The 21,373-nt window shown below is 54.1% G+C and overlaps 3 protein-coding genes, 1 long non-coding RNA gene and 1 other non-coding gene across 7 annotated transcripts in view; 3 read left to right on the forward strand and 2 right to left on the reverse strand.

Moving 5' to 3' along the window:
• The window catches only part of LPCAT3 (lysophosphatidylcholine acyltransferase 3), a 36,123-nt gene extending 29,462 nt beyond the window's left edge, over positions 1-6,661 (forward strand). The window contains exons 2-13 of the mRNA XM_019960238.2: positions 696-803; positions 1,563-1,669; positions 2,316-2,409; positions 2,530-2,567; positions 2,943-3,121; positions 3,925-4,033; positions 4,558-4,644; positions 4,815-4,981; positions 5,404-5,551; positions 5,629-5,787; positions 5,903-6,025; positions 6,262-6,661. Coding sequence (XP_019815797.1) covers positions 696-803; positions 1,563-1,669; positions 2,316-2,409; positions 2,530-2,567; positions 2,943-3,121; positions 3,925-4,033; positions 4,558-4,644; positions 4,815-4,981; positions 5,404-5,551; positions 5,629-5,787; positions 5,903-6,019 — 1,313 coding nt within the window. The 3' untranslated portion in view covers positions 6,020-6,025; positions 6,262-6,661. The remainder of the gene's footprint in view (positions 1-695; positions 804-1,562; positions 1,670-2,315; positions 2,410-2,529; positions 2,568-2,942; positions 3,122-3,924; positions 4,034-4,557; positions 4,645-4,814; positions 4,982-5,403; positions 5,552-5,628; positions 5,788-5,902; positions 6,026-6,261) is intronic.
• A 188-nt stretch (positions 6,662-6,849) lies between these two features.
• On the reverse strand, positions 6,850-12,564 carry EMG1 (EMG1 N1-specific pseudouridine methyltransferase). Of its 3 annotated transcripts, XM_019960241.2 has the most exons (6): positions 12,247-12,561; positions 8,304-8,405; positions 8,049-8,190; positions 7,660-7,718; positions 7,428-7,577; positions 6,850-7,115 (listed from the first exon to the last, which is right to left on the reverse strand). In XM_019960241.2, the coding sequence occupies exons 1-6, from the start codon at positions 12,412-12,414 to the stop codon at positions 7,002-7,004; spliced, it is 735 nt and encodes a 244-aa protein (XP_019815800.1). In that variant the 5' UTR covers positions 12,415-12,561; the 3' UTR covers positions 6,850-7,001. The 3 variants fall into 3 exon arrangements, with proteins under 3 accessions (XP_019815800.1, XP_019815799.1, XP_070646304.1); XM_019960240.2 differs by having other exon boundaries at positions 6,850-7,577; positions 12,247-12,564; XM_070790203.1 differs by lacking the exon at positions 8,049-8,190 and having other exon boundaries at positions 6,850-7,577; positions 7,660-7,713; positions 12,247-12,564.
• A 76-nt stretch (positions 12,565-12,640) lies between these two features.
• Positions 12,641-17,273, forward strand: PHB2 (prohibitin 2). Its single transcript, XM_070790205.1, has 9 exons — positions 12,641-12,916; positions 13,080-13,164; positions 13,474-13,553; positions 14,440-14,624; positions 15,036-15,165; positions 15,259-15,362; positions 15,765-15,842; positions 16,171-16,741; positions 16,929-17,273. The coding sequence occupies exons 1-8, from the start codon at positions 12,790-12,792 to the stop codon at positions 16,249-16,251; spliced, it is 870 nt and encodes a 289-aa protein (XP_070646306.1). The 5' UTR covers positions 12,641-12,789; the 3' UTR covers positions 16,252-16,741; positions 16,929-17,273.
• LOC139183372 (small nucleolar RNA U89) lies at positions 15,430-15,674 on the forward strand. The gene has a single exon (XR_011566965.1). It is a non-coding gene; the product is annotated as a small nucleolar RNA U89 (small nucleolar RNA).
• LOC109558907 (uncharacterized) lies at positions 17,243-20,122 on the reverse strand. Its single transcript, XR_002180671.2, has 2 exons — positions 19,211-20,122; positions 17,243-18,076 (listed from the first exon to the last, which is right to left on the reverse strand). It is a non-coding gene; the product is annotated as an uncharacterized lncRNA (long non-coding RNA).
• Positions 20,123-21,373: the final 1,251 nt, after the last annotated feature.

A 21,373-nucleotide genomic window follows, 5' to 3' on the forward strand; every position in this document is an offset into this window, starting at 1 on the left:
TAGTTTAGGACTACCCAGTGTTGTTGACCCTGTTCGCTAAGCAACCCTTGGCTGTGCATCCTCAGTTCACGGCCATCAAGAGATCCCCTGTAGTTCAGTCGTAACCCTGGGACCATACCTTGAATCGTGGCTTCAGAAGATATTTTTCCAGCATACCTAAATGGATTTACTAGCTTGGGCAGTGCCCAGACCTCAAGTGTGTGAAGAGTACCCACCTACTAACTGCTGTGCAGCTGTGTATGCCAACAGCAACCCCATCTGTAGCCAGGGACCATTTGTATTTATCCTGTTAATAATGTGACTGACAGTACTCTGCTAGTAATGGAATTATAATAGATCATCAAGGTATAAAATGGCATTTCTGGGCACAGTTGGGCACTCTCAGCCCCTTATATCATCTAAGAAAAATGCAAGAGAAAGTTCCTAGCAATATTTAATAAGCGGTAAAGGAAATGTGGTCATAGGACCCAGTTTGTATTGCCTCAATATAAAATTAATATCTCCCATGTTAAATTTGTATTTACAAAGAGGCTTCTTTTGATAATTAGGGGTGCTGTTGCTGTCTTTGTAGACATCCTTAGTTTGCATGTTTTCGTTCCTCTCTGGGCTGGGTGTTATGCCAGATCAACTTCCAGAACAAACCCGGGAGGGCACCAGGCACGAGTAACCCTCTATTGCTCTTTCTCCCCATCCAGGTTACCCCTTCGCTTTATTTTATCGGCGTTACCTTTTCTACAAGGACAGCTACCTCATCCACCTTTTCCACACCTTTACGGGCCTCTCAATCGCTTATTATAATTTTGGTGAGTGAACCTAGTTAGCACCACAATTACAGGGAGCCTGAGAAGGAACAGACCCAGACAAAACGTCCTGGAGGGAATCTAATGGAGAGGGAAGTTGTGATGCTCTGGGAGCAAAGAGAGGGTTTTATGGGCAGGAACACAGCTTAGCTTCTCCCTTCATGTACATTTCTCTCCCAGATAAAAGCATTTTGAGAATGGTTACCCTTACCAGAGGGACTTCCCTGGTGGCTCAGCGGTAAAGAACCCACCTGCCATTGCAGGGGACAAGGGTTCCATCCCTGGGTCAGGAAGATCCCCTGGAGAAGGAAATGGCAACCCACTCCAGTATTCTTGCCTGGGAAGTCCCATGGACAGAGCCTGGCGGGCTACACTCCATAGGGTTAGTCGCAAGAGTCGGACACGACTTAGTGACGAAAACAACAAAGCAACCCTTACGAGTCGCCATCCACAGAGAGGCACCGGTTGTCTCTGCTGGGGCTAGAACTGGCCAACAGACCCAAGCAGTTCCGCCAGGAGCATCCCTTAGGCCCAACATCCAGAAATACAAGCGCTCCCTGGCAGTCCTGTATTTTTATACAGTTAATTTCCTTCTCTTCCTCCAAATCAGGAGACTCCTTAAAAAGAAGAAAGATCCAAATACCAAAGTTTTTTTTTTTTTTTTCTGTATATATTCTTGTGTTCAGAAGTGTCAGGAAGGGTGGAAATGCAAGGGGGGTGGGGGGAAAACAGGCAACAGTGTGCTTTCTGCTCCACACCCAGGAACCCAGCTCTACCATTCCCTGCTCTGCATCGTGCTGCAGTTCCTCATCCTCCGGCTGATGGGCCGAACCATCACCGCCGTGCTCACCACCTTCTGCGTCCAGATGGTAAACGTGTCTCTCCCAGGGCAGCTCAGCTCACAGCCGGCTGGGCTGGGGGCGGGGGAAGGACAGGGGCTGGGGTGGAGAAGAAGCCGTGGACCAGGAGATCCACAGCGACCCTCAGCAGCGAGGCTCTGGGTCAGTGTCCAGAGGCCCTGGGAGCGTCCCTTGCAGGCCAGCCCTCTTGACCCCGTCGTCAGGGCTCTTGAGCCTGTCGGGATTAGCGCAGCCATCTGTCCACGAGGGGAGTCCCTCAAAGTCAAAGCGGGAGACCCACTTGGAATGAGCTGCAGAATGTGAGCATCTACATTGTCAGTTTGGGGAAGTGCCCGGTGGTCCCGTGGTTGGGGCTCTGAGTTCTCACTGCTGAGGGCCCTGGGGCCAGGGTTCAATCCCTGGTCAGGGAGCTGGGATCCCACAGGCCATGCGGTGAGGCAGAAAAAAAAAAAAATTTTAAAAAAATTTTTTTAATCCTTTAAATACTCAGTTTAGCCCTCACTTTGCTGAGAAACCTTGAGGACATCCCTTCCCCTTTACAGGTTCAGTTTCTACAGCAAGAGAAAGGAAAAGTGAAAGAATACCTTGGATTTCAGAGCAGTGGGAGATGCACTGTAGTGATGGCGGAATAAATAAATACTTGCCCCTCTCCTAGGGCTACCTTCTGGCCGGATATTACAACACAGCCACCGGCACCTACGACATCAAGTGGACAATGCCACACTGTGTCCTGACCTTGAAGCTGATCGGTGAGTGGCAGGTCCCCTCTGGCACCCACGCCCCTCCCATCCTCCCACCCACCCTCAGTCCACTGGCCGAATCCTGTGCCCCCTCCCTCTGCTCCACCCACACCTTCTCTCTCTGCTCAGGTCTGGCCATGGACTACTATGACGGAGGGAAGGATCAGGTAAGTACCCTGCCTCCGCAGAGAGGTGAAGGAGTTTAACCCAAAGGGAGGAGGATGGCTGTTATCATCAGGGGCGGGGCCTCCCCTCCCGCCCTCGGGCCGGGTGGTGTGATCACCATTTCTGACTGCCTGAGTCCAGCTCTTGCTCACAGCCCAGAGATCCGGCCAGGGAGGCCCTCAGAAGGGGGCAGCAGCCGGCCATGGCTGAACTTACCCCACACACACCTACTTCCCCCTGAAGCACCAACTCCTCTCCATATTGTCATCCCCTCAAAGAGGTTCTGTTTGAAGAACCCAGTTCAGTGGGGCCCCAGGGCGGGGAGCCCTCACACTGGCTCTGAACACACTGAACTCTTCGTTCTCTTCTCGGCGCAGAAATCCCTGACCTCCGAGCAGCAGATATACGCTATACGGGGTGTCCCCTCCCTGCTGGAAATCTCCGGCTTCTCCTACTTCTATGGAGCCTTCCTGGTGGGGCCCCAGTTCTCCATGAACCACTACATGAAGCTGGTGCGGGGAGAGCTGACTGATGTCCCAGGGAAGATACCAAACAGGTAATCGCCCCCTTCATCAAGACCTCCGTCCAGGCCTCTCACCCAACAAAGCCGCTTCTGAAGTGACCTCCCAAAGGCCGGCCGCATTCTCTGCCGTGAGTCAGGCTCTCGCCCTGTGACCGGCGGCACTCCGTGCCTACTCACTGCAGGGAGTGGGCACTTGTCAGCTTGGGTCACTTCCCACCATCCCTCCCGACCCTGTGGTACAAACGTCAAAATACACTTTTATGCCATAGGATTTTGCCTGAAGCAGTCATGTCCCTGCCTTTAAAACCCACCTTCCCAGTTTAAAAAATGTTGATAAATACATCAAAATCTATGTATTTCACAGTCCCGTGGACTGTAGCTGGCCAGGCTCCTCAGTCCATGGGATTCTCCAGGCAGGAACACTGGAGTGGGTTGTATTTCCTTCTCCAGGGGATCTTCCCCACCCAGAGATCGAACCTGGGTCTCCCACATTTCAGGCAGATTCTTTACCATCTGAGCCACCAGGAATCAGGAAACTGATCAAGTTACCAGGCAGATCCCTTTGCTGAGAACTTTGGCCAGCCTGTCTGAGCATTGATCCAGCCAGGAGAGAAGGGAGCAGATCCAAAGCTGGGCTCTGCATCGGGCTTTCAGTCCCCACATAGCCCAAGCACACCGGGGAGACCCAGAGGTCCGCTGGACCTGAGGGGAAGCACCCAGACTCAGGGTTTGCATGCTCCATCCTCCTGCCCAGCTGAGGCAGTGCTCACCCTCTAGAAGGCCAGAGGGAGGGGCCTCTGCCATCACCCGCCGTGACCCTGCTTGTCCCTTTCCAGCACCATACCTGCTCTGCGGCGCCTGGCCCTGGGCCTGGTCTACCTAGTGGGCTACACCCTACTCAGCCCCCACATCACCGAAGACTATCTCCTCAGCGACGACTACGAAGTGAGTGCTTTGTCAGCAGCAGCGGCACAACAGCACCAGAGATATTCAGTGGCCAGGCCAGGACCCCCGTAGATAGCTGAGAGGTGGGAGCACCACCCACAGTTGCCTGTTGGTTTTGCTGTAGACCTGAGAGTTGGCGTCCATCAGCCAGCACTGCACAGCCTTGCGGGCACAGGGCCATGCCAGGTGCGTATTAGCACCTCAACCTCCCCCTGCAGCTCAGCTTGGGCTCATTTAACAGCCAGGCGACCCGGCCAAGCCCCTCTGGCCCTGGGCAGATGGGCATTAGGAGCTCAGGACCCGGGGAGAGATGCTGGCTCGGCTCCATCTCCTTAAAGCCCCCAGCGCCTGTGGCCCAAGTGCCCCCACTCTAGGAAAGGAGGTGAGGCCCCGCTGTCTCGGGGCGTCTCCGAGGGGTTCCCCTTGGCCTATTGCAGAGTAGTCAGCCGCACATGTGAGGGAGAGCAAGGCAGGGCTCCTGGCCTGGCGGCGTTCCTAACCCACCCACGTTCTCTTCTCTCAAGAACGGCAGCTTCTGGTTCCGCTGCATGTACATGCTGATCTGGGGCAAGTTTGTGCTGTACAAATATGTCACCTGTTGGCTGGTCACGGTGAGGAGAGAGGGGTGGGGTCACAGGGGACCACCTGCCAGGGGTGAGGGGTAGAGGGGGTGAGGTCACAGGGGATGAACGTGTTGGGGGATAGAGGGGCGGGATCACAGACCACCTGCCAGGAGTGGGAGCCAGGTGGCGGTGCGACACCCATGGCCTGGCTCCCTCAGGAAGGTGTGTGCATTCTGACGGGGCTGGGCTTCAATGGCTTGGACGAGTATGGGACAGCCAAGTGGGATGCCTGCGCCAACATGAAGGTGTGGCTCTTTGAAACCACCCCCCGCTTCACGGGCACCATTGCTTCTTTCAACATCAACACCAACGCCTGGGTGGCTCGGTAAGCACCCGGGGCAGGGATGCATCATCACTTCTTCACCTTTCCCCACTTCAGACGGACCCCTCCAGGCACTCTGACACCCCCAGCCATGCCCACTCTTGTCCCCAACTCAACGCCCCCAAAACCATTCCTGTTATGTTTCAAAAACAGAAACAAGGTAGTTAGCGGCCTGGGTACAGGGCTGGCCCACCCCACTCTCCGCTGCAGCCTCGCCACCAGGCAGGCCATCCGTCATCATCCATTGTACCAAGCAGGGCCCCCAGCTGAGCCTTCGTTCAATCTGTTCTCTGTCTAAACTGTGACTCATCAGCTTGGCTGCCTTTCATTCTAAAGTGACCAGAGCACACTGCTTTCCTGCCCCACTGGGGGCGCCAGGAGGCAGGATGGATCTGAGGCTCATCCTCTCTCACCCTTCTCTCTAGCTACTTCTTCAAACGACTCAAGTTCCTCGGAAATAAAGTTCTATCCCAGGGTCTCTCGTTGCTATTCTTGGCGCTCTGGCATGGCCTCCACTCAGGGTACCTGGTCTGCTTCCAGATGGAGTTCCTCATTGTTATTGTGGAGAGACAGGTGAGCCTTCAGGATGGCGGGCAGAGGGGGCCTGAGCAGAGGAGCAAGGTTGAGTGAGCCCGTTCCCTCCTCCCCAGGCTGCCAGCTTGATTCGAGACAGCCCAGTCCTGAGCAGGTTGGCCTCCATCACCGTCCTGCAGCCCCTCTACTATCTGGCGCAGCAGACCATCCACTGGCTCTTCATGGGTTACTCGATGACCGCTTTCTGCCTCTTCACGTGGGACAAGTGGATGAAGGTAGCCAGGGGCCTACCCGCCAGGAGGGGAAGGGACTGCTGAGAGGTCAGACAGGCGGCGGGGACGGGGACAGTTCCAGGCTGTCATCTACCGCGGAGGCTGCGTGTCCCCACAGGTGTACAAGTCCATCTATTTCCTTGGCCACGTCTTCTTCTTGAGTCTACTATTCATATTGCCTTACGTCCGTAAAGTGATGGTGCCGAGGAAAGAGAAGTTAAAGAAAATGGAGTAATTCCTGGTAAGTACACCTCCCTACAACTGAGCGTCAACTATCAGGTCACAGAAGACAGCCACAGAGTGGGGTAGGGCGGGGGACGGGTAGTCCTGGGAAGATGGGGTGAACCTCACAGGGCCTGGCTTCCAGAAACACAGTATGGGGCACTGACTGCTCTGAGAGGTGCCCGGAGGGAGCTGGAAGGGCTGGGGCCCGGAGACCAGGAAGTGATGCCAACGCCTCCCGCTTTCTCCCCACAGGTGGCCCACCGCAGGACTGGCACATCAACCCGCCTCCCTTCGCAGCACTCCTCCGCCCTGGAGCACAGAGAACCAGAAGCCCGGGTGTGGGAAGACGGGGCTCCCCAGCTGTGCCTCTGCCACCGGCCACGTCTCCATTTGGGGCCAAAGGGGAAACTCTCGTGGGAGGAGCAGAGGGGCCCACGTCCCTCCTCTGGGCTCCCCCATGCACGTTGCCTTATCTCTTCCCCCTCTAGCCAGGAACTTGTGTTTTTCTTCTGCCAATTTACTATGATTGTATCCAAGCCGCTGCCTCCGCCCCCCCATGGGGGGAAGGGAGGGGCAAGGCCCCGCCTGCTCCACTTTTCTACCTTGGACTGACTGTACCACATAAAATCACTTCAGTTTGTTTGTTTTTTCACGGCTGGCGCCCCGGCTACTTTCTTTCAAACGCCCTCCAGGCGTGCCATGGCTGAAACAATCAGGGCTCCCTCGTTTAGGGCACCAGACTGCAAACACCGTAACCTCAAGGGTCTTCCTGAGGTCTGAGGGATTACACCAGGTCACAGCATTGCTGCCAAGTTTAGGAACTCTCAGAGGACAACCAGGTTTACAAGAACGACGTTTATAAAATAAACAGCAGGCTACAGCCTGGACTTCCGCAGACCCCGGTCTGGGTGCAGGGAGGGGGTCTTCCAGCAGTCGACTGAGGACGGGCGGGAAGCAATGTTCGCAGTGTCTGTTGGGACCAGGCTCTGCTGTCAGATGACCCCCCACGCTTCTTCAAAGGCAGTGGTGACTTTTGCACAGGTGAGGGCGGCAGAGAGCGGGTAGTTGCTGATGGACACCATCTTCTCTGTGTACTCCACGTCCACCTGAGGAAACAGCATCCGTCAGCGGCTCGGTCGCTCCGTCACAGGTTCAGCCCTTCTTTAGGGCAGAAAAACTGCCATCTCATAGCGCTGTTTACCACCAGTGTGGGCAAAGGATGGAGAAGGACTAGTTCCATGATGCACACCCCAGCGTTCCTCACAGGATGCGCCGGGGGCAGGAGGTGCAACCCCCTCAGCTTTTTCCTTACCCTCTACCTCCCAACTCCTAAGGATCATCAAAGATGCTGAGTGCTCTCGGGATTTTGTGCTAAACTTCAGCTCCGTGAAGAATCTGAGAGTTGAGCCCAGCCTTACCTTGCCATGGGCAAAGGCCCCCACCACAAAGACAATGGGGTCACTGCTGGGCGCCAGCTCTCGCACATCACTGACGACCGGGACAGAAAAAGAAGTGCCAATTTTCATACACCCAACTGGGAAGTGGTCTGACACTGGATTCTTAATCACCTAAAGAAAATAAATAAATAAAAATCAGCCCCAGAAACATTCCCAGAACACCACCTCCAACCAGTAGGTAACAATACCTCACCTTCAAGAGCTTCTGGGGGCCATCAGCCGCTCGAACGCTGAGTTTGTGTAAAAGCTGAACTAGGACAGAAAAACAGAGTTCAGAGCTAGGTGGAGACGCAGCTTCTCATGCCAGAAAACCAGAAAACCCTTAGGTGAGCTGGGTTCCACGTGTTCCGTGCATCCACACAAATGAGATGTTCTCAACAAGTAGCTGCCAAGCACGAGGCTGGTTGTGCAGTGACAGGCCCCCCTCCCTTCTCTGCAGCCGGGAACCCACGCACATGGGAAGAAAGTGCAGACCCCTGGTTCTGGAGTCACTCACATGACCCCTCCCCCACCTAAAAAACTCCACACTTTATTCCCCTTCCTCTTCCTCCCTCCATCAATTCTGCCAAGTTTCTCTCTCACCCATAAGGCCACAAAAGCGGTCAAAGGTTCTGGGAATTCGAGTCTGGGGGTTCACTTCAATCAGCACATTCTTCTGCGTGTGGATGTAAACCTGGAGCAAGCCCGCCCGGTTCAGGGGACTGTCCATCAGCATCAGTAAACTCTGAGGGAGGTGGGGTGGAGACCAGGGCACAGTCAGGACAGAAAAGAAGCCCTACAGCTGCCTTACCTTCTGTCCAGAGGCCCCAGGGCCTGAGCTCCGCCCCCTGGAGTTACCTGGTGAGCTATGTCCGGCCTCACTTCCCCAGGGTCCCGGCCATTCTTCAACAACATGGACTTGTGCTTGTCACAGTTGAGCAGCTCATATGTCTTCCCCACCTGAGAACAGGGAACAAGAGCCGCATAAGCTGCTTTTCCCTGGAATGCCGGTTCTCAAAGAGGGGTCCCCAAACCAGCAGCATCTGAAAACTTGCTCAACAGTCAGATTCTCAGGCCCACCCCAGATCTATACATAAGACACTTGGGGTGGGGCGCCCAAATCCTGCAGGGGATCCTCTTGCCCACATCTTCCCCACGCCTACCCCCATCACTGATCTTGGAGGGAAGAGGGAGGAAGAGGGCAGCCTATGATTCCACACACTCTAAACTGGATCTAATTTTAAAACCTATGGGTATCAAGCAAAGCCAGTGAGGGGTTCTGGAACCAGGCAAAAGTTAGGTTAGTGAGCAAAAGCATTACATGCACACTGGGCAAAACATACATGGTCACTACCCTCAGTCTGCTTAAAACAAGCATGCACAATGTGAAGAGCTGTAAATCTGAACAGGAAGAAGTGTGAAAACTCTAATGAGGCCAAAGGTAGTATAACCAAGGAACATTCTCAGAAGTAAAAGAAAAGGGGATGGTTCCAGGTTTAAGCTGTGTGAGCAACAGCTAAAAGAAACAATTACAAATTGGAGCCCTGAGGAGCATTAGGGTGGTCAGTAAAAAGTTTTAAGTACAAATATAGTTTTGAAAGGCTAAGTTTTTATGTATCAATACAACATTTGTATGTCTGGCAACATTTGAGCTATGACTCTAAACCAAAAGGTTTAGGGGAAGAGGCATATAGATTTTGAAATTAACTGAGTAAGTGACATAAAAATGTCACAGAGAACAAAAACAAAGGGCCAAGAGTTAGGTCCACGGAACACTCTTCTATGCATGTGCGTGCTCAGTTGTGTCCAACTCTGTGACCCCATGGACTGTAACCACCAGGCTCCTCTGTCCGTGGGGCTTCCTAGGCAAGTATATTGGTGTGGGTTGCCATTTCCTATTCCAAGGACAGAAAAGAACCTCTTGAATAGATGAATCTAGTTTTGACTCATTAGTAAGTTATAACCAAGGTTTTGTTCTTTTAATGGAATAGAACAGAAGACATCAGAGTAATTCAAATGCAGTCATGGTAGATAAAGGACTATGAAACTTTCTCCTTCATATAGTTGAGTGTGCACACTGGCTCACCATGTAATTTTTTTCTTTTTATTGTGGGCTGTGGTTAATCTTGTAAACCACTAATTAGAATAATCAAAGAATGAATACCATGTGTATTCTGTAGTAGGTACTGGAGATATAAGAATTTTAAAAAACCTTATTCTCTGTCCTTATTATAGCCTTGTAGTGGAAAAGACAACCAACCACATGAATATTTAATTCAAATTGTGATAAACATGAAGGAAAACTAAATGGTTCACTAAAGGATTATGAGGACCTGATTTATACCAGGAAGGGAATCATTTCTATGAGAGAGTAACACTTAATAATTGAAGAATGAGTAACATAATAGACTCAATAATTGTCCAATGAATAAACATTAAGTAGGAATAATGAGGCAAAGAGCTGAGTAAAGGGTGCTTGCAGTTACACAACATTATCTGCAATGCCCTTACGGTCTAAGAGAACTTAGTGTTTTCAAAGAGCTTAGAGGAGGCCAGTGAGGCTGGAGTACAAAGAACAAATGGAGAGGGGACTTCCCTGGTGGCCCAGTGACTAAGACTCTACACTCTACACTAAGGCCCAGATTAGATCCCTGCTGGGGGAACTAGATCCGGCATGCCACAGTGAAGATCTCATGTGTCACAACTATGACCAAGCACGGCCAAATAAATATTCTTTAAAAAAAAGAAGAAACAGAGCAGGCTGATGAGGCTGGCAGAAGCACGAGGGACCAGCACAAGGGAGCAAAAGCTAACAGTACAGAAGACTTCCACCTTCAGCTTCAACTTCCGCAACGGGTTTTATCACCCTTGGAGTATCATTAATGACAACTGGCCTAATTTACTCTGGAGTATGTTCTAGAAACTTTAAGTTACCTACAACCTTTTCAGCTTCTTAATAAGTAACCTGAATCAGTAACAACTAATTCCAAGTGACAAAAGATTATTCTAAATCCTTTACACACATTAACTCCTTTAATCCTCCCAACAATCCAGTAAAATAGGTACAAATACCATCATCCCCACAGAACATACCAGGAAACGAAGTGGTTAAGTGAATCTGAGAACTAACAGGCTGGAGGGATGAATATGTGAACCTATAATTAGGTTAGAAATATCAATTATAGAAGAAAATGAAACCTGATTAGCTGGTCATTTAAAAAGTTTTCTAAACTGCAACCTTAATAAAGTGCCATGGTGGCTGAGGAAAGAAAGGTGGAAAAGAACTGCACCTAGATTACTATGGAAATGTACTACTTTTAAAGCACTTTCATTACAATCCCCCTGCAAACTATTAACTGAGTTCTACAAACTGACTACAAACTTTTCTCAAGAATCAGACGCTTAAAATAAGTGTAAGACTCTGGGTTAAAATTAAAGTCTGACTTCCCAACTTGTGCTATTTCTTCTGGCTCTACTCAATGAACAAGTTTAGCTCTAAAGGGCAAGAGAAACAATGTCAAAAGGAATGAGAACACTGCACAAAGATTTAAGACGGAACTGCCGGATTTATTTGGGAGAAGAGCCAAATGATAGGTAAAAATAAAGACGTATTGATAACCTGATCCACACAGTGTTTTGAAATGTATAGTAGTAATAAAGGAGAATCAAAACACTAAGTCCTTACAAATAAAAGGGTGGGCCGACTGAGCTAAAGGGCCTCTTGATGAAAGTGAAAGAGGAGAGTGAAAAAGTTGGCTTAAAGCTCAACATTCAGAAAACTAAGATCATGGCATCTGGTCCCATCACTTCATGGCACATAGATGGAGAAACAGTGGAAACAGCAGCTGACTTTATTTTTCTGGGATCCAAAATCACTGCAGATGGTGATTGCAGCCATGAAATTAAAAGACGCTTACTCCTTGGAAAGAAAGTTATGACCAACCTAGATAGCATATTGAAAAGCAGAGTCATTACTTTGTCAACAAAGGTCCGTCCAGTCAAGGCTATGGTTTTTCCAGTACTCATGTATGGATGTGAGAGGTGGACTATAAAGAAAGCTGAGCACCAAAGAATCGATGCTTTTGAACTGTGGTGTTGGAGAAGACTCTTGAGAGTTCCTTGGACTGCTAGGAAATCCAACCAGTCCATCCTAAAGGAGATCAGTCCTGGGTGTTCATTGGAAGGACTGCTGTTGAAGCTGAAACTCCAATACTTTGGCCACCCGATGCGAAGAGCTGACTCATTGGAAAAGACCCTGATGCTGGGAAAGATTGAGGGCAGGAGAAGGGGACGACAGAAGTGAGATGTTGGATGGCATCACCGACACAATGGACATGGGTTTGGGTGGACTCCATGAGTTGGTGATGGACAGGGAGGCTGGCGTGCTGCGGTTCATGGGGTCGCAAAGAGTCGGACACGACTGAGCCACTTAACTGACTGAGCTACAGTAATTACCTTTCCCCTTTGCCCAGTAAATTTGTCTTAGGATGAACCGAGGAACGACGCGAGGGACGTAACCTCTCCTCTAAGACGACTTTTGGGGTTAGGGTTATCACAGAATCCTGGTAAATCAATCGGAAGCAAGGATGTGAGCGGCACAGAGATTCAAGAGCAAAGAAAACGAGTACTGCCAACCCAGGATGTTAAACGAAGAGGCAGTCGATTAGGCCACTCCTTCTCCAAAAGCATGTTTCACCCGTCTCTGCTTTCTCCATCCATCACCCCCTGAGCCCACCACCCTCACCACACCGGATCCCATCCTATCGATCCACTAGCTCTCCATCTCCTAGTCCGAGTGTACCTTGACTGTCTCCAGACTGGCTCCTTCCAGCACCACAATGAGCCTACGGCCTCCGATCTTGCTTCCCGCCCCAAGTCGGGGCCGCTTAGGCACCACGGCATCCCAGTCCTCTTCCTGCTCCGCAGCCCGGCGCTCACGAGGTTGGAATGCACCACTGGGCGCAGCCATCTTGCATCCGGATCGGAAATTGTGTAACGTCCTTAAACCGGCCTCAAGCTCGCCCCAATCGCCAGCTTCCTTCCGTCTGCCATTTCGAAAGTGGGCGCTCAGAAATGGCGACGACTCCGCGTCTAGCGCTTGCGAAGCCTCTCTGGGAGGGCAGGGTTCCAGAAAGGGGCTAGACTTCCGTATACGTACTTCCTGTGCGCCAGCTCCGGTCCGCCGTGGGCTGCGGGGAGGGTTTAGAAAGGAGCACACTTCCGGTGCCCTTTCTCCCGCGAGCACCTGGGGCCCGGACCCTCGTGTGGAGGGTGCCATCCCTAAGCGGGAGCGCGGTAGAGACGGACCGGCACCCCCTTCTTACCGCCGGCCTCAGGACCGAACATGGCCCAGAACTTGAAGGACTTAGCCGGACGGCTGCCCTCCGGGCCCCGGGGCATGGGCACGGCGCTGAAGCTACTGCTGGGGGCCGGCGCCGTGGCCTACGGCATCCGCGAATCCGTGTTCACCGGTGAGCAACCTGCGCCCGCTCTCCGGACTCCCGCCAACCTTCCCTGGACCCCTTCCCAGCCCCACCGGGGCCCCGCGCTCACCCAGCCCCTCACCCCGCCCCACCAGAAGCTGGCACGTACTCTGAGCCCGGCCTGGACTGACCCCCACCCCTCTCCCTGCAGTGGAAGGAGGGCACAGAGCCATTTTCTTTAATCGGATCGGAGGGGTGCAGCAGGACACCATTCTGGCCGAGGGCCTTCACTTCAGGTAATGGCGGGCAGAGCTGACTGACCCTGACCCATCACCCTTGAACGTCGACCCACCAGTACCTGTAGTTAAGACTGACAGCGAGATTCAGCGCTGCCCTTTCCCCTTCTCACCCCATCTCCCCGAACAGTGGTGCTGCCCAAATCTCCAGCAGCACATACTGTTGTTTTCCGAAGGGAGAAGAAAATTTCTCCTTGACCGTGGTCATTAAGAGGAGGAGCAGGTCAAGAAACACGTGGTGAAGGAAATCCGGGCAGAACTAGTGAAATCGCAGCTTCCTAACCCCTATCCCTGTTCCCTCCCCTCCAGGATCCCCTGGTTCCAGTACCCCATCATCTATGACATTCGGGCCAGACCCCGAAAAATTTCCTCCCCCACAGGCTCCAAAGGTAGGTCTGGGCACTGGGGCGTCCCTGACAGTAAACACGGGAGCCTGGTCAGAGACTGGGGAAGATGGTTGTGTCAGATCTCTTGGGCTTTGGCTTCCACTTCTGCAAACAAGGTGCAATAAAAGCACCTGCTCCAGGGATTAAAGCAATACATTCTGGACATGCTGTGCATTTGCTCGTTTTCAACTGTTCCTCCCCCCTAGTGTAAACTGAGTAAGAGCATTATTTGTCTTTTGTCTTATTCACTACCTAGGTCAAAGCCTCGCTTTAAAACTTTTCTTTAGCTGTTTGATTTATTAATCTACTGGTACATTCTGTTCTGGGGAAACTTGGTCCCACCTATCCCCTAGGGCACCTATTCCCTCCTAGACCATTCACAGATGTTGTGCCTTTGAGATTCCCCAGATCAACTCTTACACAGACACACACACACACAATGAGGCAAGTAGCTCACCTGTAATGTACTTTTTTGCATTATCTTCAGTGAAGGTTTCTTAAATTCCCAAAACCCTAGGCCTTAAAAATGAAGGATTCACAAAACAGTCTTTGTTCTCAAGTCCTTACTGTCTAGTTCAGGAGACCGGTGGTAACGATACAGTGTAACAACTTTCAGTGAAGCATCAAAAAAAAAAAAGTCAGCGTTTCTGGAGGAGGGGCCATGGGTAGAGAAGATTTGACCATGGACAGGTATGCACTTGGCCTGTGCTGAGTCACCTCTCATCAGCCTCCTCACTCTCCTCCGCCCAAGGCCATTCTGGGCCACAGGGCATTGCCCTAGGTAGCCAGGGAAGCACGCACAGGAGAAAATGCCTAGGGAGGGCGGCTTTGCCGAGAGGCCAGGTGAGCCCCCATAGCCTCGCCCAGCCACTTCTGACCTCTTTCTTAGACCTGCAAATGGTGAACATCTCCCTGCGGGTGCTGTCCCGACCCAATGCCATGGAGCTGCCCAGCATGTACCAGCGCCTGGGGCTGGACTACGAGGAGCGAGTGCTGCCGTCCATTGTCAACGAGGTGCTCAAGAGCGTGGTGGCCAAGTTCAACGCCTCCCAGCTGATCACTCAACGGGCCCAGGTCTGACTCCAGCTACCCTTCCCTCCCACAGCATCAGCATTTCCCTCCGAAGCCCCGCGGATGAGCTTTTAGGAAAGGCAGCCCATTAGGAAAGGACTGTAACCTGAGGTCCCATCCACCCAAAAAGCCGTGCTGATGGCCCGTGTGGGGAACGAGGGCCGGGCCTGGTTAGTGTCAGGCAGGGAGGGAGAACCGTGGTCTAGACCCGCACACACGGTTTTGGAAAGAGTGGAGGTTAGGAGTCTGACCGAGGCCTCTCCAGCTCGGCGGGCCCAGTGAGGAACTCTGAGAGCATCAGTGTGCCCCTGCGGTGTTCCAGAGATCTGGGATTCCCGTGGTCACGGCAGCACGCCTTCCTTTCAGTTCTCCGGCCCCCTCAACGCCCCTCTCCTGTCCGCCCCCGCCCCCCAGGTGTCCTTGCTAATCCGACGGGAGCTGACCGAGAGGGCCAAGGACTTCAGCCTCATCTTGGACGACGTAGCCATCACCGAGCTGAGCTTCAGCCGCGAGTACACGGCCGCTGTGGAAGCCAAACAAGTGGGTGAGTCAGGCGAGGGCGTCCGAGGAAGCAGGCAGGCGCGACTGGGTTCCCACCGCCTCACATCCCTGTGACCCCGATTCTCTCCCGCCACAGCCCAGCAGGAGGCCCAGCGCGCCCAGTTCCTGGTGGAGAAGGCAAAGCAGGAACAGCGGCAGAAGATCGTGCAGGCGGAGGGTGAGGCTGAGGCGGCGCGGATGATATCCTTCCCCAGAAGCGCCGCCAGCGCAGCTCTGGCGCACACCGCTCTGCCTCCCCCGCTGTAGGCTGGCTGATGAGACTTAAGGCGAATGCGACCCGTGCCCTTCGACCCCTGGGGGCGGGGGTTCCGAGTGGGATCTGAGAGCTTGGTGGGGCACCTGAGGGCTGGCTCTCCGCCATGAGGCAGATCAACAGCGCAGCTGGCCTTGCCTCCACGTCCACTGCTGCCTCCAGTTCCCGGCAGCTGCCTGCAGGGAGGCCGACAGGTGGGGCTGGGCACGAGCCACGTGAGCGCAACCTTGGATCTGACAGCCCAGGGGAGGGCCGAGCAGAGGGAGTAGGCAGAACCGGACCCGATTGAGATCTGGCCTCGTGTGGCCCCTTAACTGCATCCTGCTCACTTGGGAGAGGCCCTGAGCAAGAACCCAGGTTATATCAAGCTACGCAAGATCCGGGCAGCCCAGAACATCTCCAAGACGGTGAGTGTGCACACGTTGAAGGGAGGGAAGTAGAATCTTCCTTGTTCAGATTTCTGTTCAAATTGGCTTGTCTGACACTCTTCCTCTCATCAAAAATTAGTCCTCTGGGCTCCCCTGACCTTCTGTTCATGCCTCTTGTGGACCTAACCCGTCACCGTTGCTCGTTGCTTTGGTTCCCTGAGTGAGCACAGAAACCAGGGCGCTCATCCCGGCATCCCTATTCTAACCCCCAGGTGTTCCGTCAGTGGTTATTGAATTGCAGGGGTAGGAATCAAGGTCTTTTTTGCAAGACCTTGTGCAAACATTTGTCTCATTTCCTGCCCTGTAGATTGCCACCTCACAGAATCGTATCTATCTCACTGCTGACAACCTCGTGCTCAACCTACAGGATGAAAGTTTCACCCGGTGAGAGACAGGGCCTTCCCCTGGGTCCTCCACACAGATCAGGGGCCGGAGTCTGGCTGCTCGGGTTCTAGAACCTGTTCTAGCCTACTCATATGACCCTGGAAAACACCATTTCTCTGGATCAAAGTTAGAAAAGTGGGTGGTTGATAATTCCGACCTTGAGTCTCACAGGATTTTATGAGATCAAATAGGATTGTGTAAAGCGCTTTTCACCGAAAAGCAGTGAAAGATGATATTCAGTCCTTGTCCTGGGGAGCTGCTCTGGGGCGCCGAAGCATGCTAGGAAGAGAGAGATGAGACCTGGCAGTGGCTGAGGGAGCAAGTCTCTTCCTTCCCAGAGCCCGAGACTCCGGCTTCCAGCAGGCTTGCCTTTTTCTCGGGATGGAAGAGGGGGTTAGAGCTGGGTGGGGCCTGAAACTTGTCAATCACATGTACCTTTCTTTTGTCTTTCTGTGTTTCCTGTTCATGTGGTGACCTGGTGTTCTCAGGGGAAGGTAAGTAGTGGACAAAACCTTGTTGCTTGTGGGTTTTATCTCCCAGTACCTGCCTTTCCCCCACCAGCTCCCCTTTCTCACCATCCCACCCACACACCCGTGGCTGGGGAGGAGTGGGTGGCCTGAGATGCTCTGCCTCTCACAAGTGTGTTCCCTAATCATGTCACCATCTGTCTCATTTCCACAGTGACAGCCTCATCAAGGGTAAGAAATGAGCCTGGTGACCAAGAACTCTGCCTCCAGGGAGGAAGTAGATCTGTTTCTGCCCTGGTGTTTGAGGAGTCACTTGGGGCCCACCCCACCCCCACCCTGCTATCATGAGATGGTCCCTCTGCATCGCTCCTCCCAACCCTTCTGATGAACAAAGACTGACCACTTCTGGGACAATGACTTTCCTCCCTGTGTTGGCCAGGGGTTTGGGGACAGTGTGATTTCTCAGTGATTTGCTACGGTGTTGATTCCTCCCTCGTGGTCCGGAGGCGATAACCACCACCCCAGGAATTCTCAATAAATTTTTATTACTGAAGCTGAAGTCAAAGCCTCCCGGTGTTTGTTTGAGTGAGGTGTTTGAGTGTGGCCGGGCAGGCACGCATGGGGAAGCAAACATGCGCATGCGCACACCGCGCACTCCCGGGTCCTTCTCCGTCTCTGCCAGCAGGGGGCGCGAGGATGCTGGCGGGGGCAGGTCGGGAGAGCCAGGCCAGCTGCTCTCACCCTATAAGCCCGCAGAGCAGGATCCAAAACAGGACCAGGGTGGGAACCGCGGGCCTTGGGGTCCGGGCCCAGCTGCACTCCCCGCCCCGCCCTCCTAAACCGCATCTCCCCTTTGTTTACCAACATCTCCTTTTCTAAGGCCGGAGCAGCTGTGGCTTTGCTGAGCTAGACCAAAAATCTGATGATCCCAACAGGAGCTGCTTCCTTGGTAACAAGGCTCCACGCAACTATGGAGAGACCACTTGATCTCACCAGAGGGCTTACGTGCTCAAACCCCCGCCCTAAGGATCATGTCACCTGCCCAGGCTGCCCGCACTTCTCAGCCAGGGCTTGCCCTCTGGAGGTGGGCTTCACTCCCACAGCCCGGCCCTCACCCCCACCCCGCAGACCAGGCGCCTCCTTCCTCCTCGATGCTGCCCTCACTGAGTGAGCAGAGAAAGGAGCCCACTGGCTGTGCCCACGTGCCACCTCACCCGTGTCCCATCCATTGTATTAAGGGAGACAGGGGAGAGTGGGAACCGGAGGATGGTTGGCACCTGGGCAGAAGTGTGTGCACAAGTCAGGGAGGTCCTGGTGACCGGGTTAGAGAGCCGGGGCTCACCTTCAGCTGCTTCGCGGCTTCTGAAGAAATTAGATTAATTGCCCCCTGCTCACTGTCATGAAAGGGACAAGGAGACAGGGAGACAAAGCCCTAAGGAGCTGGGAGTTCCAGGGGAGAGGTGAATGAGCCAGAGTCCGGTCCACGCTTTCATTTCCCTCACATCCCCGAGGCAGGAAGGGGATGGAGGTGCCTGGAGTGTCCAATCCCCTGGGGCTCCGAGGCAGCCATTTTGATTCCTCCTATTGTTTCCCTTTCCTAGTGACTTCCCCCATCTCCCCAAGGGTAAAGGTCAGAGGTTGCTGGTCCGGAGGCCTCCGTAGTCTTCAGGCCTCCCTGAAGGTCATTGCCGAGGGCACCAGCCGGGGGCCATCTTTACCAGACAGTGTTAGGAGCTTCACCATTAGACCATCCAACACTGTGCTGGAAGATGGACCCAGAGCCGGTCACAGACATCCACGCTGGAGCTGGCCAGTCTCTCCAGGGACCCTGGCCTCGGGCCAGCTGAGGTCTCTTGAAGGTCTACCAGCCAATCCTAAACTCCAGGTCAGCTGTGGGTCCTAGATCCTCCAGATGACAAATCTCTCTGGGTTCGGGGAGGGGCTGGGGCCACTGTGTCCCTTCTGTGGGCAGCCAGCCAGCCAAGAGCCGCCTCTCTCAAGGCACCCTCCGCTCAAGAAGAAGGGGCCTCCAGGGCTGGGGGTGGGGGGAGATTTGGGAGTGGGGACGCCAGCAGCTGTGCGCAGGGAGCCCCTGAGGCGGTGGACGTCGCTGGCACTGAGACAGGGGCCTCCATCATTACCCAGCAGTATTAGAGACTCCCAACCAGCACCCAAACACTGCTGGGTAAGACGGGGGCCCCCACCCCGCCACCCATCCAGAGCCAGTCCTAGGCCCAGGCCCCCATCCCCCACCACCCGCGTCCCTGGGGACACTTCCGGGTGAGCCTGCAGTGGCCACCAGCCCCACCCTGGGTTGTTGATCCACTGAGGCCCGAGCAGAACTTCGGAAGCCCCCTCACCATCTCTTCTCCACCCGGAGCCCCTTCCCCACCACCCCCAAAGCCAGTCTCTGCCCCCACACACCAGCTCCCCACCCTCAAACCCCCTCAGCAGTCCCTAGCCTGGCCCCAGGACCCCTCTCCCAGTGGCCTTTACCTGTCACCAGGCCGCCTGGCCCCCAGAGAGCATGGGCCACGGAGAGCAAGGGGAATCAAGGCCCAGGATTCAAGGCCTCGGAGCCGCCCTGGCCTCCACTCTTCCTTCTTCCTTCTCTCCTGCCGGGCAGCGCAGGCTCCTCACCTGGGCCCCGCCCGCCGCCCCTGCGCACAGGTGTGTCCGCCGGCCATAGGCTGCACCCCGCTGCCTTAACCCCTTCCCTCCCAGTGCCAGCCACAGGCACCTCCTCCGAGGCCTAGTCACCCCACCGGAGGCCCCCAGCTTTTGCCACAGTCTCTCCTCTGATTCCTGCCTCCTTGGATCCGCGACCTAGGCCAGGGAGGCCTTGTCGCCAGAACAAAGGACAGGGCTGCCTTTGAGCCCCTTCGCCTTCCTCCTTGGGCCTCACCCCACAGCCGCTCCTGCCCCCCGGCCAATCCTTTCCCCTGAGTCCTCTGCCAGAGATCCTGAGGTCAGAGGGGACTCAGCTCTGCAGGGACTGGGTTCAACCCCCACCCAGAACATCCCAGCCTGCGGAGGGCAGGGGGGTCTCCGAGGGGCACCTCCCTGTCCTCACCCTTAGTGTTGGGGCTTCTGCCAAGAGTCCTGAGTTCCTGGCCAGGAACCTCTGCACTGACCCGGCCAATTAGAGTTCTGAGGGCTTCTGCAGCCCTGGGCGCAGTCCCCCGCTCCACTCTTCAGAAGGACCAGGCACCTCACCAGGGAGAGCCACCCCTGGGCCCACCTCGAAGCCCAGGAGAAGCCAAGTCCCAGCCTCCGGCAATTAGCCCAGGGCGGTTCGAGGGTGTGGGACCCGCCTTTCTTTTGTGCAGCTCAGTTGGGATGAAAGGGTTGCTGGGAGAGGGGCCCTGAGGCGCACAGGTGATGCTCCACCCTCGCACCCCCTGGAGGGTGACGGCTCCAGGGAGCTGAGCTGCCTGCCGAGTTGCCCAATCCCAGCTCTCGGCCTCCACCCTTGTTTGTGTGCCTGCTAAGTTGCTTCGGTGGTGTCCCACTCTTTTGTTGCCTGCCAGGCCCCTCTGTCCATGAGATTCTCCAGGCAAGAATACTGGAGTGGGTTGCCATGCCCTCCTCCAGGGGATCTTCCCGACCCAGGGCTTGAACCCAAGTCTCTTATGTCACCTGCACTGGCAGGTGGGTTCTTTACCACCTGGGAAGCCCACCTTTGTTTGTTTCCTTCTTAATTCTTGTCTACTTATTCTCTGTTTGTGGACTGTTTCTGGGTTTGCCTTTCCCACCAGTCTCCTCAATTCCACAATGACAGGAACAATCAGATCCACCATCTCGCCCCACCACTGCTCCAGTGCTAGGGACATGGGGACACTCAATACAGAAATTGTCCACTGAGCAAATGACCACCCAGTCTCAGCCGGCCCAGCAGCAGGGAACCGGGCATTACCGAGTGGGGTTCTCTCAGGCTCAACTCCCCAGGAGACCAGCACTTTCAATCAACATAAAGCCTTAACACGAAGCAGGAATCATTGTTGTCCACTGCGGACACACAGAAAGTGATCAAAAATAAAACTAGGGAAGCCTGGTGGCTCAGTGGTGAAGAATCCACCTGCCAATGCAGTGGACACAGGCTTGATCCCTGGACGAGGAAAATCCTACATGCCGCAGGGCAACTAAGCCCATGTGCCACAACTACAGAGCCTGTGCACTACAGCCCAGGAGCTGAAATTACTGCACTCACACGGTACAACTACTGAGGCCCAAACGCTTTAGGGCCCACGTCCCGCAACAGGACTGTCACAATGAGAAGCCCACACACCGAAACCAGAGAGTAACCCCCACTCGCCACAGATAGAGAAAACCCCTAGCAGCGATGAAGACCCAGCACAATCAGATATCAAATAAATACATTATTTTAAAAACTAAGACTCTGACCAAGAGCCTAAAGGTAGCAGTGGCCCCAGGAAGGGAGGAGCCAGGAGGTCCTGAGAGCACCAGGCGTCCAGAGGGCAGGGACGGCAGGCGGGTTGGCTCTGGGCCTGTGCTAAATGGCCTTGATCCATCTTCTTAGCGCTTGGACCTAGAAGTCAGGCCAGAGAATGTGGTTGTGTCCCCCTCAGTGTGACCCCGGCTGCATTTCCAGGAGTGCAGGCTCTGGGGCCCAACGGCCTGAGTTAAAATCTTAGTTTC

The sequence above is a fragment of the Bos indicus genome, chromosome 5 (assembly GCF_029378745.1).
Source record: "Bos indicus isolate NIAB-ARS_2022 breed Sahiwal x Tharparkar chromosome 5, NIAB-ARS_B.indTharparkar_mat_pri_1.0, whole genome shotgun sequence".
Lineage (NCBI taxonomy): Eukaryota > Metazoa > Chordata > Mammalia > Artiodactyla > Bovidae > Bos > Bos indicus.